Here is an 18055-nt window from a genome sequence, read left to right as displayed (position 1 = left end):
GCGAATGCGGCCGGCGCCACAAAGATACGACTAGTGGTAAGGCGTGAAGCGGGACAGGAATACATACATATATGAAACCGCGTAACTCCGGATTCACGTAAGTCAGGGTAGCGTAAGTCGAGGTATGACTGTATATTACTGTGTATCATTCTGTATTCCAAGGATCGGAAGATTAAATAAGGTAGGCGTGAAGTGGATAAATGAAGAGATTAAGCATGCAATGCAGAGAAAAAAGCATTATGGACGCAGCATAAGAAGAGTGGTAATAATCAATTCCATGAGGATTACAAAGAACAGGCAAGGAGTGACTTGATTGGTAAGGATAGCAAAAGTGAATTATGAGCAGTAGTTAGCCAATGAATCCAAAAGAATTCTAGGGAGTTCTTTCAATATGTAGCCAGCGAAAAAAAAAAAAAAAAAGATTCTGGAAGGATGACATTGATGAATAGTATAAGAACAAATGCTGCAGAAGATATAGTTGAGATACTTAATTAGAGGATCATAAAGGTCTTTCATTCTTGTGAATGTGATATCATGGAGATGAGAGCAGTTGATGATGAGAAGGAGAGACTGACTGTAAGTCACCAAGAGGTATATAGGTAATTGAGGAAATTTGATGTTAATAACTCTGTGGGACATGATAATATATCACCATGTATTTTGAAGGAATGTGCCAGGGAGTTGGCAGGGAGTTGCCCATAAAATTTAGATGTTCCAACGTTTTTTGTTTATATTTCATTGGAAAAAGGAAAGGGAATTACAGTAGTATACTTAGATTTAGCAAAGACTTTTGACAGATTAATGCATGATAAGTCGATAGTCAAAGCAGAGCAGTGGGTTGGATATTAGATTAGTGCACTGGATCAGAGATTGGTGATAGGTGTCAGCACGTTGTGTATGGGGGAGGAATATCCCAGAAGAGGAAAGTCACTTGAGGTGTGCCTCAAGGGTCTTTTTTAAGACCCTGTTTAACCTGTATGTCAATGATATTGGTGAGGATTTGGATGGGGATATTTAGTTGTTTGCAGGTGATGCAAAGTTGGGACAAACTATGAAGAGAACAGATGTGACCATACAAGAAGACTTGAATGGATTTGAGTGAATGGGTACAGGAAGAGTGGGGACTCCAGTTCAATGTTGCAAAATGTAAGGTTTTAATTTTGGGAAAAAAAGATAGGATGTAGAATTTATGTTTTGGTGGGGATATATTGTTTTAGGTGGAGGAAATAATAGATCTTCGGGTGACGGTGAATAAGGATCTAAAATTTAGAGGACACATTGGCAAAATTGTGAGGACAACAGAACGAATTCTGGGTATGCTGTGGAGGACACTGACTTGTAAAAGTAAGGAGATTCTTGTTCCATTGTATAAGGCTCTGGTTAGGCTGCCACATGGACTACTGTGCACATAAAAAGGAAGAATTAAAAATGGATTAAAACAACAGGAAAGAAAAATCTCAGACTGGATATACCAAGTGGGACTATAAAACAAATGAAGAATAAAATATAAACAAAAAACGTTGGAACATCTAAATTTTATGGGCAATAGCAGACTGCCAAAAATACTATATTAATATAAAATAAATGGAAAAAGAAAGGTATTCTTTACTACATTCCTACTGGACATTTTTTATTGCTCTTTTATCATTTGTAACTTCAATTTATGTTTCCATCCAGAATAACCACATCTTCAGTTTTTTATATCATATTAATGATTCTTTTTGTCTTGCTCTTTCATTTCTAGATGTTGTTTTTTAACTAGCTTCCGTGAAATTTTGGAATTCTTATTTTCTGTCTATCTCTTCTTCCTTGACTGAATCAATCAATGTTTTCTTCAGAGTTTCTTCAAAGAATAGTTACATATTTGATTCCACAGGTCTAGTCTGAGAGTTGTTCAACTTTGATTCTTTTTAAAATGTTAGTATACATTTTCTTTTTAATATAATACTGATTTTATCCTGATTAAAGCTAAATGATGGTCACTTGCTATTTCAAATATCCTTGCATCCTAAACCAACCAGTCTGAAGATATCACTATAACAATAACATAACCAATAAGTCTTTTCTTGTTCTTATGTATTCTCTCCATGTCAATTTATGCACATCTTTGTGCCATAATATGATATAATAATTATTCCATGTTATAGCAAAATGCAGAACATTTTTACCTTTTTTTTTGTTATTTTTTCCATTTTCTGAAACATTTCTACATGTCCAAGATTCATTTCCTGCTATGCTATTTAGATCTTTAACAAAAGAAATCTGCTATTTCTTCTTTTATGTCAGCTCCCTTTCTAGTGACTTTAAAACCTCCTCTACTTCTTCCTTACTAGAACCTTTTATGGGACCACAGACACTTTGAAATTTGCCCAACTTCTTAAAATTGAATACTATTCACCTGTGTTGATCACAATACAGTTCACCTTGATGTTTTGCATACTGAATAACATAACCAGCTATTCCTTTTATTTCCTAATCATTTATAATAGTCTGACAAAAACATCTCATAATTTAGAAGAATCTCGCATACTTTTTTTCTGCTATGTCTCAAAACACCAGTCATTCTGACATGGTATTTTTCTTTTTTAATTCCTCTGCTAGTTCCACCACAGTTTTGATAACATATGTGAATGATGCCCATCTTCCATATATAAAAATATATTTATATTTATTACATATTAGAATATATATTTCTCTGTATGTAATAAAATAGTTTCATTTGTACCTGATAAATGTGATATGATGTTCTGTGACAACAGATTCTACTTTCAGTAACTCAGCAATAAGATGAGCACTACTTAAATATCCATGTACATGTACAGATTAATGCAGCAGATTTGTTTTTTAGTTGGAAAAAAATGAAAATATTTAAATCACAAGAATCATGAACCACTACTATACTGTATTTATATAAAATTGTAACATTTCAAACAAAACATAGGCAAGTTCATCTTTAACAAAATCATCTTGAAAAGATTTCAAATGCTGTATTGATTTTCATACTATACAGACCACCAAAATATTTAAAAAAAAAAAATAAAAAAAAACAGAACTATTGGTATGATAATTCAACTGAGATATATTTCTTTTAAAGAATTAATTTCCTTATCAGTAAATCAGTATTTAGAGGGAGGAAGAGAGGGGGAAAATATATTATGTATTAAATGTAGATTAATGACTGGAAACCAAGAGATAAAAAACAGAAACAATACTTTTTATTTAATTATAGCGCACAACTAGTTTTGTCTTCTTAGAAGCCTTCATCGGGTGCATTACAAGAAAAAAGAAATACAAAAAATTGCAAGATGAAAGCAATAAATTAAACATTATTGTGGAATTAAAAAATTAATAGTAGAATGAATTGCCTGAGTGTGTGTTGTGAATATAGACACGCTGAATCATTTTAAGGCATGGTTGGATGAGCATTGTGTGCAACAGTGTGTACCTTCCACGATGAGTCTCTGACTACATGGAGATCGAATGTTAATAATAATAATAATTAAGTGCCTCCACAGCACAATTAGTAGAATTATGGCATGTTGCACCTTTCAATTGGAAAAAGCCTAAGTTCAATTGTCATCATGACAAAAGGAATCTTTATAATGGTTTTTTTTGATTGAAGGTGAGTTAACCGATCTCGTATGGAGGGCATTGTTTTTTCTGTCAGAAACTTGGGTTTTTCATCCAGCATACACACAAATCATCCTTGAGAATACATGCAATTTACAGACAAAAATACTACTGGAGGTGGTAAGCAGTAGACAGTGTTGATGTAGGTGATGATGGTAGTGGTATTCATTGTAGTTGGTGGATTAAGTGGTGAAGACGGAGAGTTGCAGAGTAGATGCTCTCCCTCAATGAGTCTTTGGACTCCTTGCAGTTGTCATGTAATAAATATAGTAATTAAATTAGCAGTGTATTAGTGACATTTGAAGGCATTCAGGATACTACTGTATTGTGGGGCACATGCATGTGGTCATGGTCTCGTGAATGCCAAAAGTGGATAGCAGTGCAGTGACAATCAGAAAGATTATAGCTGAGGTTCTTGTTAAGATGTAATGGATTGAGGACTATTTCCTTAAATTCCACAATTCTTCTCTCGCATTCATCATAGCATATAAAGATGTTCTCTGATTTGTTCCAGATGACTGATAGAATTTTCATCATTATGGTCAGCAGAATTAAGGATGTGATTAGACAGTGCACTGGCTCTAGTTCTGTCATATCTGACGTCTCTCATATGTTCTTCCAGACATAATTCAATAGTTTTTCAGTGTGACCAAACTAGGGTGTTTTGCCCAAATAGGGTTTACCAAAGACAGTAAAAGCCAGGATATTTTAAGCTGTTATGTTTTTGTTTCGGCGTACTGAGTATGGAACGGAGCTTGGGCAGAGGAGTGAACAGATTCGGTATTTAAATTTTTTTGAGATATATGTATATACATATATATAATTGATTTTGTATGTATATATATTGAACTAGAAATGCAGATGAATCTAATAAATAAAAGTATATCCAACTTTACTACAAGTTGTAATTTTTTTTTTTTTTTTTTTTTTTAAATTTTGCCTGGTATTGTACTACCCAGATATTTACATACGCTTGGATTTGCCAAACTTTTATAGCTTGCTATATTCGGCATGAAACTCTTTGATTTCTATCTTAGAGTTTCTTATTCGGCTTTGAAATAATGCGGGATTAAATATTCCCTTAATTTAAATAATTATAAAATATATTTTTTTAGAAAATAAGAAAACACTTACCAGTATTTCGTCCATGTAATCTGGTTTTGTAATACAAATGTTTGACCAGGAAAATAATATAAAATTCAGGTATCGTGATGAAATATGGTTTTCAGTAGCCAAATATGAAATTGCTTTCATGCATGCTATGGTATTACACTGGACAAGTGCATCTCTTAAGAAAGATAATGAAAGATCCTGCAATACAATAGAATAATATAAATGTAATAATTAATTTAATTAAATCATCATTCACAATATATTAATTTAATTTAATTATAAGTTGTATATCATCAATTAAATAATTGCTATGTGGCAATCAAGGATTTCCTATGTATCAAGGATTTCCACAAATAGTCTTACCCTTGCAATAAAAAAAAATACAATAAAATACACCCTGGCTGTGAATGAACTTTGTGGAAAGAGTGGAATGGATTGCCAGAGTCTGTTGTGGATGCCATGATTGTGAATGAGTTCAAAACAAAGTATGACAGATACTGTGCAGATGTTGAATAGTTCTTGATATGATGCTTAGGGCCTCCCTCGATGAGTCTAAGGACTCCGTGGAGTAGACCGTAAAAAAAAAAAATAATAATAAGTAATAATTGTATGTTAATTGATATGTATGTTAATTAATTAGTGCGTGTTTCTGGCTCCAAATTTGTAATGCAATCTTTAATACAAGTATTATTTTCTTCTCAGTATTAATAACCATTTATTATCAACATTAGGCCTATAAGGATCAAAAGGGCTCATGAGAGATACCAACTGTCACCAAACAGAATACATTAACACCCCAACTGGTCATGATGTCTATAGACGTCCAGCTAAATCTGGATACAATTCTGTAACACCTATAGAATAATATGGATAAGAAATGCAATTTGGTCTCACTATTTCATCCACCTCAGCCAGTGGAGAGGTTAAACAGCAGCTTTAAACTCATTCACAGTTTATGCATGCACCACATTCTTAGGCAATGTATTTCACTCACCATCTCCATGCAAAGAACCTGCTCACTACTCTCCTTTCATTCTGCTGGTCGCTTGTTCTGCTCCTTGTCATCTTCCACTCTATAATAATAATAATAAATCTCTTTTTATAGAGTGGAATGAGGCTCTGCAATTAACATTTCCCAATGTGCCTTCTTCCAACAGTCCAAAGAAATTACACCACTTCAGTAAATCTTCTCTGGACTCCTCTCAAATATATCCTCATTGAGCTGAAAACCAAATGACCAGGGAAGACTTGAATAAATTGATTGATTGGGGATGTGAGTTCACTGTTGCAAAATGTAAGGTTTTAAAATTTGAAAAACAAAGATGGAATGCAGAATTTATGCATGGTGGAGATATATTGTAGGAGGTAGAGGAAATAAGGGATCTCAGGGTGATAGTGGATAAGGATCTGAAATTTAGGGGACACATAGCCAAAATTGTGAAGACAACACAGAGGCTTCTGGGAATGATGCGGAATACACTGACGTGTAGAAGTAGGGAGATTCTTGTTCCGTTGTATAAGGCTTTGATTAGGCCACACATGGACTATTGCAACCAGATCTGGTCACCTGGTTTTCATAAGGGTGAAGAGATGTTGGAAAGGGTCCTAAGGCGACTGATTAAGGTAGTTTCTGACCTCTAGAATGTCGAGTATGAGGAAAGATTGAGAAGATGTAATCTGCAGAGTCTGGTGGACAGGAGGAAGAGGGGAAATATGATAGAGACCTATAAGTTGGTAAGGGGTTGTTATAAGATCAATGCTGGAGAAGTTCTACAGAAAATAGTGGGAGATCAGGGAAGAACCAGAGGTCATCCCTGGAAACTGTATAAAGAGGGTGTGAGTAGGGGAGTGAGAGGCAGGTTTTTTTCATGCAGAGTTGTAAATGATTGGAATGCCTTGCCTGAGAGTGTGGTGTCTGCAAGGAATTTGAGTATATTTAAGACATGGTATGATGAGGTGTGTGTGTGTGTGTGTGATAAAAGGACCTCCCAGCTGAGTCTTCGACTTCATGAGGTCTTGGGTAATAATAATAATAATAATATGTGCAGAGTAATTCTTATACGGGCTTGATCAATGCTTTATACAATGAAACTATAACCTCTATATGTCAAGGCTCTTCGTTGTTATAATCCATTGTGATGTTCTAATAGTATTATTATTATTACGTGACACCTCCAGGGAGTTCAAAGGACTCATCAAGGGAGGGCACCTACTCTACAACTCTCTGTCTCCACCACTCAGTGCACCAACTACAATGAACCGCAACTACCATCATCATCTACATTAATGCCATATACTGCCCACCACCATTGGTATTTTTACAGACAATCATAAACATCCATGCCCATAGTGGGATTCGAATCCACAGCCATTTGGCTGGAGATCAGATATGCTAACCACGCAGCCAACCATTCAACAAGGATAAAAAATGAAGAGTGGAATGGAATCATCATGTTAATAGGACGAATCCAAAAAGAATAGTTAAACAAGCAAGAGACTGAAAACCAAATACTAGGAAAATTGATGGACAGGCTGCCTGTCAAAGTATTGGAGACATAACAAGCTAAAGCATAAAGCAAAAAGGGGAAGAAGAAAATCGTCAACAACATTCTCCAACCTTCTTGCCCTTCCTATCTTCGGGAAAAAAAAACCCACCATACCCTTCAATTTCTACACCCATCTCTAACTTCTCATCTTTATCAACATTTACCTTACATATTTAGAATTGGTATTACTCCAAGTCCCCATTGAGTCTGAAGACTCACTTGGAAGAGGTTGGACAAGGTATGATAATTATTGTGGTCTTTGAGTGTCCAACTCAAAGACCACAATAATTATCATATCTTGCCTAGAATACATTCTTTCCTTATATGCAATCACAAGACAGCCAGATAATAAATTGCTAATATTAGGATCCACTGAAGTGTGCATGCATGTAACAAAGAAAAAAAAATACGGGAAAAAATTGAAGTGTATGAGTATATGTAATAAAAGCTTCTGTAATTAAACAGAACTTAGGGACATTCTTTAAATATGTCCTCATATTCATATGAGCATCTACATTAGTAATATGGCATCATTCAAAAGGATCCTGTGACTAGTATTAGTAATCCCATGTTCTGATATGCCAAATTCATTCTGTTTTTTGGAGGAAATGTACAACTGTTCAGAAAGGTGTATACACTGTATTAGCTTTGACATGTATATACATCCATAATTACATGAATGCAAAGTGTCCATTGAAGTCAATATAACCTTTGGATCTAATCTAATCCTGTGGCCTTCTCTTTAAGAGGGTTACAGCTGATGAACAATGAAACCAGGGAGATGATTAGGAGCAAGATGGTTTCCCATTGCTTTCCTTGCCATAAACATATATTTATGACTCTAGCTGTGTGTGGTCACGGGACTCGTTTGCCTGCTTTGCGAGTTACCAGGAGAAAAACCCTCCACCTCTGTATGAGACCAGTTAACTTGCCTTTAGTTGAAAGAGACCAGATAAAGGTTCCTCACATCATGGACGAAAATCGAACCCAGGTCTTTCCAACCAAAGGGCATCGTCTATACTGACTGAGCTACGGAGGCTCAGTCCATATAGATGTAGTTCAGTGGTGGTTAATCATTAAAATTTTTTCTTCTAGTTGTTCTAAGTATAACAGTGATGTTCTAAGTATAGCAATGATGGGATATATTGGAAAGCCCATCACAATATGATCAACTTGAAGTTTAGAATATCCAATGGAAACTTACACGATAAAAATTCTAGGGTGCCAGATAGTGGAACATTTGTAAAAAATTGAAACTATGGCAAAACTTACTAACTAGCAAATCTGTGGAGTAAAGTCTCAAATCTTTAATTTTTGATAGAAAGTCACTTGAATTTTTAATATAAGAAAAGAAATGTTCAGATACAGTTCAAAAACTAAAAACATATTGTACAAGACCAACTAGAATTTATGGCTGCCCCAAGTTGCATATACCAGGATATCCTTTTCATCCAATCATTGATTACATAATCTTGCCCTACGTATAAAATTTTGAAGTTTCTTTCAAATCTCCTCTCCCCCTTAACTGGGAGAGGACATTCCTTTTTTAGTCACATACATGCACACTTTGAGTGATCCTAATAGTATACGTTTTTACCTGGCTTTCTCATGAGTGCACTGGGAACAGTGAAGATATAATGAGAAATTCTATTTTCTATTTACCTTCATTGTTGTTTAATTTTTTGATTTCCAACTGTATTACATTGTTGGTGATCCATGATTTGTGATGTGAATGAATGAATAATGCACAGGTATCTCCCAGTAACCATATCTGACAGGTTACGTTTCCTTTCACAAACTTATATATCTCAATCATATTCACTTCTCCATTTCCTCCTATCTAACAAGCTCTGCAAACTACATTCTTTCAATCTGATACAAAACACTCTAAAGTCCTGCGACAGCCTTAGTTATCTGTATACAGAAATCCAAGGAATGCCTGGTTAGTGTCTTACATAGTGGAACTATCACTTCCTTATCCATACTTGGCAGGGTTCTTTGCATTATATTAACAGTTTTCTGGCTAACCCTTACAACTTTTGCAATGTGTTGTTGTGTCAGAAATAACTGGCCCACTATAAGTCAGCCATTTGTTTCAGACACAACATGAGAAAATAGTATCTTAACATAAAGACATGCTTAAACTCTCAAGAGCAGAGGCAGAGAGGTAATAAATAACTTGTAATTGAAAGGTATATTAACTTAATTGATAATATTCTTGTAGTGTAATCCAAATGCTGTTTTAGAATCATACCCAATACAGGAAAAATTATGTTAACCAATCAGCAGAAGATCTGATCACTACGCAATAGTTCATGACACAGCAGAAAACCCGAAAAGTCATCCAGTAACCCCTGCAGTAACAGTTCCATCGAGAAGGCCGCCGAGAAAAGGACATGACCTCATCGTTATCTGAGGAATCAAAGACGGCTGAGTGAGTGACGTAGACAGAGAGTGAGGGTGCTCACCATTGAGATATAAGGAGCGGCACGCACTTCAAACGCTCTCTTGTTCCTGCAATTTTTCTGTGTTCCAGTTCGAAGGCTGTGAGGGCTGAGGAAGCTTGTCGCCGGTGTCCAACAACTTTCCACATTGCTGTGGGACCCGATGTGTACAGGACGTCCAACTGAACAGTAGGGAAACAGCAGACAGGGCCATTGGTGAGTTTGCCGCCAATGTAATGATGGCAAAGGAGCCATGCATCGAAAAGAATGAATAGAGATAGACAGCGGAGCGACAAGGAAATCTTGCCACATCCGAGGAAGGACCAGATCTAAAACAAAGGAACCATCTCGTTAAGGAAAACAGCCAGTAAGGTGCATATCTTTTACCCTATATATATATATCAAGTGCTGTAAAACCAGAGAGAGCAAAAAGGAGGAGAACTTTAAGCATAACCCTGCTCGACCCAACTAGAAGATCCGTTTTTGGACTGAACGTCTTGATAGGACCTTCCTGTTGTAATATGTAATTTTGTGTTCGAGTAATACTATAGTGGGACAGTTAAGAGATGATTTATTATATGAGATAGAATGAGTGAAGGCACTGCTCTGTACATTAAGCCTGTAACTTGTATAAGATTTATAGCAAGGAGTTTATTTTAACAAAAATATAGTAATTGATAAAATTGAGTGAACATATCATGTGTAATCTAGTTAACTTTGTATTGCCAAAGCTTGCATAACCACTGGAGTATCATTTAATCTTAATGCAAACCATGGAAATAAGATTGATTAACTGATGCTCCTGGAATATAATTGTATGAGCCTGCATATTAAGAAGTACGCGAGAGGGATTGAGTGAGCTTATTGCAGTTGCGTGAGCATTTGTGCATGAACTTATTTCTTTTATATTATTATTACATGATTTCCTGTATATGAACTTTAGTTGTATTAAAATGCATTATTTTAAATCAAAGTTTGTATGTTCTATTGTTTGAGACTGACTTACCACTTATAAAAGTTCGAACCTGTGTAAGTGGGGGGGGGGGGACATTTGATGTAAGATAAAGAGGGAAGCCACGACTGCACACCACGTGTTCCCAATGCTAAATAATATTGTCTTATTGTCGAGATAGTTAGTAGAGTAAGCTTAAGTATCAGGAACTAGTTACCGGCTGGTGCAGTTGATCTAAAATAAATAAATTTGTCGGAAGCTAACTTCTGGCACAAGTAACCATAAGGTATAAAATATAAAATATAAAGATAGAAGAAAAAAGAAAGGTGAAGACATAACAGTATTGTCTGAACTTCAGTTCCATATGTTAGTGACTTAATGGAGCGAATGCACTGAGAAAGGATTAAAAATATTATTTAATTCTTCCAATATTTTGTCTCAGTCTAATATATTCTTCCAAGTGGATGTTGGCTGATCTTCTTGCCGGTCCATAGTAGGCCAACCTGCAGGAACAGGGCACTTTATATATTCCAGACACAGAGCAAGGATGGAGCTAATCTTTAGTAGAACATATAAGGATAGCAAGCTTTTCGTAGGACTTGAAATCATGCAGAGATTGTAATTCTTTAAGAATGTCAATTTTTAAATATCTCAGACATAGGGATGATTTTAGCATTACTAAAATCTTTCTGAAGGTCAAAAATCGGGGGAAGGATTGTTGTTTTTTTGATACTATGGGAACTGCAGCCATTAGATAAGAAGATAAGGTGTACATGATTAAGTTCTGATGTAAGAGAGCAATCACTGGAACAAAGATTATAGGTTCTATTGGTTAGTGTTTTAATGATACCATATTGTTGAGAGGGGAATATGGGAAAGTTTGAGAACATATCTGCCTGTGTTGGTGGGTTTCCTGTGTACTGGAAAGGATTGGGTAGGCATGTTACCAAAGTGTCTAGAAAGGGCAGACTACTATTATTCTTTTTCAATAGTAAACTAGATTCTAGGTGAAGCCTACTGAGGTGCAAGAGGAAAGTGTCTAATGTGTCAGACGATTAAGCCAAATAGAGAACACATAACTGACTTATCTTAACCAGATAGAAGGTTTGAGATGGGCTGAGTCAAGAGCTTATTTTTAAAATATTTCATAAAAAAATGCAAGGGACGTGAGAGAGAAAAACCCATAGAGGTACCCTCTATCTGCTAATAATGTTCAAGAGTTTTGGATTTGGTCATAGCATCAGAAGAGCTAATAATAACTGAGATGGCACCACTTCCCCAATTGGAGAGAGTGACCATGTGGTTTTGACTTGGAAGATGAATAGACATGGAGGAGTATCAAAGAGAGAGGAATGTATATGGAATTATTAGGCAGGTGATTATAATAGTCTTAGATATCAAATTGGGACAGTTCCATGGAGGGCTGAATTGGAAGCCCAGGATATTATTAGTGCTTGGGAAATTGTGAAGGAATATTTGTTAGTTAGCAGCAATAGTAAGATGTATTCCACGAATGAAGAAGAGGACACAATTTGGTGTAAAGCGGATGACAAACAATATTAAACAGGAAATGGAGTTGAAAAAAGAGGTTATGGAAGAGATATAAGGAGAGGGATGAAGAGCAGATGCATGAAGAATATAAGACTCAGGCCAGGAGAGTGACTAGCATGATAAGGAAGGCAAAACTGGAATATGAGAAGAGACTGGCTCTAAGATACAAAGAAAATAAAATCCTAAGAAATTTTTTAGCAATGTGGCCAGTAGGAGGAGAAATGAATGTGGAATAATGACATTGTTGGATAAAAATGGGAATAGACTGACTGATGCAAAGGATATAGCAGAGTTATTCAATGAACATATTATTGGGATATTTCATTCTGGAGAAGTAGATTTTATTACCAGAGGGATAGGACAGGTTTGAGGTTTAGAAATGCAAGAGGAGAATGCATTTCAAACACTGAGTACTCTGAATGTCAATAAAGTAATGGAAGTGGATGGAATTCAGGTTTTGAGAGAATATACTAAAGAACTGACAGCTCTGTTCACCTGGCTTTTCAATGAAAGTCTGGAAAAGGGAAAAGTACCCAGAGAGTGAAAGAGGATAAGATAATGCCATTGCATAAGGGTGGTAGCAGACTGGAAGTGTCAAATTATAGACCAGTTTACTAATTTAATAAGCCGAAAGGTTATTTTACCAGCGAATATGTTAATAGAAAGGGGGATGGTAAATCCCTTTATGTTTTTATAGCCAGGTACGAAACTCGGATCGAAATCTGAGTTTCGTACCCGGCTATAAAAACATAAAGGGATTTACCATCTCCCTTTCTATAGACCAGTTTGTTTCATCAGTAGTTATTAAGATCTTGGAGAAATTAGTGAGGGACCATATATAGCTTTGGACAGATGAGGATAATATTATCTGTGAGAGTCAACATGGATTTGTTAAGGGGTGCTCTTGCTTTATTAATATGAATGCGTTTTATAATAAAGTGACAAGAGCAGTTGATGAGGGAAAGACATATTCTGCCATTTTTTGGGGGATTTTACAAAGGCATTTGACAGGATACCACATGATAAGCTGATATGATAATAAAATGGATTCAGGATTGGCTATCTGATAGGTATCAGAGTTGTGTATGGGGGGACAATATCAAGGAGGAGGAAGATTACAAGTGAGATCCTACAGGGCTCAGTACTGGGACCTCTATTGTTTAACCTTTATATCAATGACATTGTCAGTGGATTTCAGGAGGATATTCAGTTCTTTGCAGATGATGTTAAGATGGGATGGATTATTAGTACTGATGTCTTAGCCCTGCAAGAGAATTTGAAAAATTGGACAGATGGGCAAATGAATGTGGTTTCAGTTTAATGCAGCTAAATGTTAAACCTTGGAGTTTGGGATACATTGATGGGAGACTGAATACCCTGTTGAAGATACTGCAGGAAGTGGGAAAGGTAAAGGATCTAGGGATGATGATGATGATTGATAGAAACCTGAATTTAGGGAATACATTGCAAATATGGGTGAAGGTAACCCAGAGGATTGCTACAATATTGAGAAGGATGCTGACCTGAAGAAATAAAAGAGTTGCCATTCTATTGTATAAAGCCCTGATCTGACCACACTTGGACTATTGTTCTCAAATTTGGTCCCCAGGATTTCATGGGGATAAAGTAACTGTGGAAAGAGTACAGAGGCAGATAGCAAAGATGGTTTCAGGACCATACAATGTTAGTTATGAAGATAGGGTGAGGGAATATGGACTGCAGAGTGTGGTAGGAAGAAGGAGAGGTGATATGATTGAGACTTTAAAACTGTTCAGCAGTAGTTACAGGTTTGACACTCGGGAGGTCTTTCACCTGGTGGAACAGCAGGAAGAAGCAATGGCAAGGGGCCATCCCTGGAAGTTACAAAAGGAAGGTGTGAGCAAAAGGGATGAAGAGTGGTTTCTTTGTGTGGAGGGTGGTTGAACTGGGGAAATGCATCACCTGATAGAGTGGTGAGATCACAAAGAGTCAATGAGTTCAAGGAGTGGTATGATAGACTTTGTGTTTTCTAGGATGGGCATCCCATGATTTGTTACAGGCATCTTCAGATCCATAGTGAAGGTGACATCACCAGAAATCCAATTTGGATCTTCACCTGATAAACTTTTCATATATTACTACTCTTACCCCATTTTTAAAATGACTGTATAAGAATTTCATTACTGTTCTCTATATATTCTATTGGAAATCTTTTGATTTTTACTGTTTTTATCTGGCTTCTGACCATTACAGGAATAACTGTGCTGCCTTCAAAAGTAAAACCCTGTAATAATTTATCCCTTGTTTACACATCTTTAACTACAATTAAATATTTCCCTCTGCTATAAGGCGGTGAATGAATAAATCTTATTTGCACCAACTACCTGTTTTAAACCCTTAGTTACCTGTCTCGCTTCTTCACGTACAGGAATTTTAATTCCTAGAGTTCACACATTTGGAGGAATTGGTACCATTATCTCAGGTGGGGAAAAGACTATAATGTCTGCATTTGATTGTAATAAAAAAACCTTTCATTCATAAGACTGAGAATTAAATAATTCTGAAATAATTCTATACCACCTACCAGCAATTCTTTATTGAGCTACTATAGAGGTCACGATACTGCCAAAAGTAATCCTATAATGCCGATATTAACTGCACTACCAACAATCTTAATATTTATTTAAAAAAAAAAAAAAAAAAAACAGTGCTAGTGTGTGTGGGGGGAGTGAAACCACCACTAGCACCAGTAAAATAAAATCTAAGTGAAAAATAAATGAAAGAAAATCAAAGGACTTATCTTGCCGAAAACCAAGATCTCATCAGTGGGAGCCACACCCAGAGGTGATACCAAGGTTGAAGTAATGCCAAAGTCATATTTTCATGTACAATTAACCAAAAGTTGTCACACCTTATTATTAAAATACTCTGGATTAGAGATTGTTGTTGTAAGTTTTCCACTTGGTTATACTATAAATTAAAGATACCAAAAAAATTATATTCTTGGTTTAATCTTTTATCCAAGTGTAAGCAACAAGTTTGCCCCTGAACTATTTTCAGGACTGGTGCAACTTGTATAAAGAAGCTAATGACTTCACATATCACTTGCCTTAGTATCCTTTGCTAGTAAGCCTTTGCTTACACTTGGATGGAGAGCTTGCAGGATGATTTCAATAAGCTGTCAGTAGTATGAGCAAAAGATAATGGGCATCAGTTCAATGTGGAGAAATGTAAAGTTATGCATTTTGGGATAAACAGATTTTAAGCTGTGTATCAAATTTATGGCACTGTACTCCATGAAACGGAGGAAGCTAGGGATTTAGGAGTGGTGGTAGACAGGAAGTTAATGTTTAGAGGACATATTGCTAAGGCTGCTACAGTAGCCCATAAGATTACTCTTGGTTATTGAAGAACACATTAACAAGTACTGATAAAAAAGTTTTCATTCCCCTTTATATGTCCACATCTGGATTACTGTGCTGAAGTCTGGTCTACTGGGTTTCTTGGGGATGTGGAAGCAGTGGAGAAGATGCAGAGGCAAGAGTGACCAAGATGGTGAGTGGTCTGTTTCCTATGAAGATAGTTTGAGGCTGTTTGGATTGCAGAAGTTGGTTGACAGGAGAACAGGATGGGATATGTTAAAAAAATTTAACTTGCTTAAAAGGTTTTACAGAATTGATGCAGGAGAAATGTTTCAGCACTTGGGTGGAGGGGCCAGAACAAGGGGTCATCCCTAGAAGTTGAATAAAAGTATGGTTAATAGGGTTGTGAGGACTAGATTTTATGCTTGTAGAGTTGTCAATGAGTGGAATGGATTGCCAGAGTCAATTGTGAGTGCTTTGTCTGTTAATGGGTTCAAGGAGAGTTATGATAGATTGTGTGGATTGTTCAAGTCTTAAATGATGAGTCTTCAGACTTCATGGAGGCACCCATACAATAATAATAATAATGATAATAATATGATAATAATAATAATGATAAGACTCACCTCCAGGGAGTCCAAAGACTCATCAAGAGAGGACACCTGCTCTACAACTCTGTCTCCACCACTCAATCCACCAACGCCATCTACCACCGACCACCACCACTAGTATTTCCAAAGACAATCACAAACATCCATGCCCAAGATAGGATTCGAACCCGCAGCCTTTTGGCTGGAGAGCAGATACGCTAACCACTCAGCCAGCCAGGATGGCTCATAATGATGATGATAATCATCATCCAGCCCTTGTAGTTCACATGCAATGGCACTGATCCATGCAATCTGCTAACTGAGCTCTTAACTGCAAATTTTCACCCATTTAGCCAGATCAAGACTATATGCTCACTCTCACCATTTGGTGGCAATGTGATCATATTGGCTTTAGCTATATTTTCTGATCCTATTATCAGATCTAGCATTCTCAGATCCCTAGTACATTCCATCAAATGCTGCCTCATGTAATTATTATTATTACGACGGGCTACTCCAGGAGTCCTTAGACTCATCGAGGGAGGCCCTAAACATCATGTTCACACAGCTGTTCGACATTCTCACAGTATCTATCATACCTTGCCTTGAACTCGCTCACTGTCATAGCACCCACAACAGACTCTGGCAGCTTATTCCACTCATTTACCACTCTAAAAGTAAAGAACCCAGCTCTAACGCCCCTGCTAACCACGCTCTTGCCTAGCTTCCATGGGTGTCCCCTAGTTCTCCCACCACCAGTCCTGATCTCAAAAATATCATCTGAATTAATCCTATAGAATCCTTTTAGCAATTTGAATGTCTCAATCATATCTCCCCTTTTTCGCCTATCAAGTAGTTTCTGCAACCCACAAATCTTCAACCTGTTCTCATATGGTTCATTCCATAGACCTGCTATCATCTTAGTCACTCGCCTCTGGATCCTCTCAACCTCCTCCCCATAATTATTCCTTAATAACTGCAGTTCTTCCTATATTTGATACTTCACTATTTGCCATGGCTCGGTGATGAAAACATTAGTCATCTTATATGTAGGCTGTTCAATAAGTAATAAGACTATATTTATACAGAAAACAAATTACCTTTAATCGTCATCATTTACATGGTCTTTTTCGAAGTAACTACCGTGAGACGCGATGCATATGTCCCAACGTTGAGTCCCCTTCTTAAACACATGTGAAAGTCCGTTTTTTGAGAGTTCTTTCAAAACTGCCTCCGCAGCTTTTACACATGCTTTGTTGCTTTCGAAATGGTGACCTCTTAGTGGTTTCTTGAGCTGAGGAAACAGCCAGAAATCACACAGTGCGAGATCAGGACTGTATGGAGGTTGTGGTAGGATATCTATGTTGTTCTTCTGCAAAACACCACTACACAACCAGCAATATGTGGCCTTGCATTATTGTGGTGCAATAAGAAGCCATTCTTCAGCAATGGACGCTTCCTTTTGACGTGCTTGATGATAATCGCTGCTGTGTTGATCATTGTCTCCGTGATGGACATTGAAGGTCTTCCCTCACGTTCAAGATCTTCCACATTTTGTCTTCCTTCCTTAAAAGTTTTAAGCCAGCGAAAAACACTTGCCCTCGACATTGCTTCATCATGGAAAGCTTCGTATATCATGTTAAAAGTGTCCGATGCCGATTTTTGCAAACGCACACAAAATTTAATTGCATAACGCTGTTCCGAGGACACTTCCATTTCAAAGACTGGTAGTGCCTCGTAGGCGTGCCGAAACAAGCTTGTGTTTAGTCACGTGACACTCTGGCACATCAGCCTATATATGCCATCTATCAACCTCTTTTGACAACAACATTTCTTTATTCCACAGAATTGTGATGAGTGGTTTCGCCACAGTAAAATTAGTCTTATT

At 36.7% G+C, this 18055-nt stretch overlaps 1 protein-coding gene across 1 annotated transcript in view; it reads right to left on the bottom strand.

Moving 5' to 3' along the window:
• LOC150095132 (apolipoprotein B-100-like) overlaps positions 1-18055 on the bottom strand; it is a 297535-nt gene that overhangs the window by 130395 nt on the left and 149085 nt on the right. The window contains exon 10 of the mRNA XM_090411200.1: positions 4765-4941. Within this exon, the coding sequence (XP_090267326.1) occupies positions 4765-4941 (177 nt within the window). The remainder of the gene's footprint in view (positions 1-4764; positions 4942-18055) is intronic.

This window comes from Typopeltis vanoorti, chromosome 21 (assembly GCF_054136105.1).
Source record: "Typopeltis vanoorti isolate ZY-2024b chromosome 21, IOZ_Tvanoo_1.0, whole genome shotgun sequence".
Lineage (NCBI taxonomy): Eukaryota > Metazoa > Arthropoda > Arachnida > Uropygi > Thelyphonidae > Typopeltis > Typopeltis vanoorti.
This window is presented reverse-complemented; position numbering and strand designations above follow the sequence as displayed.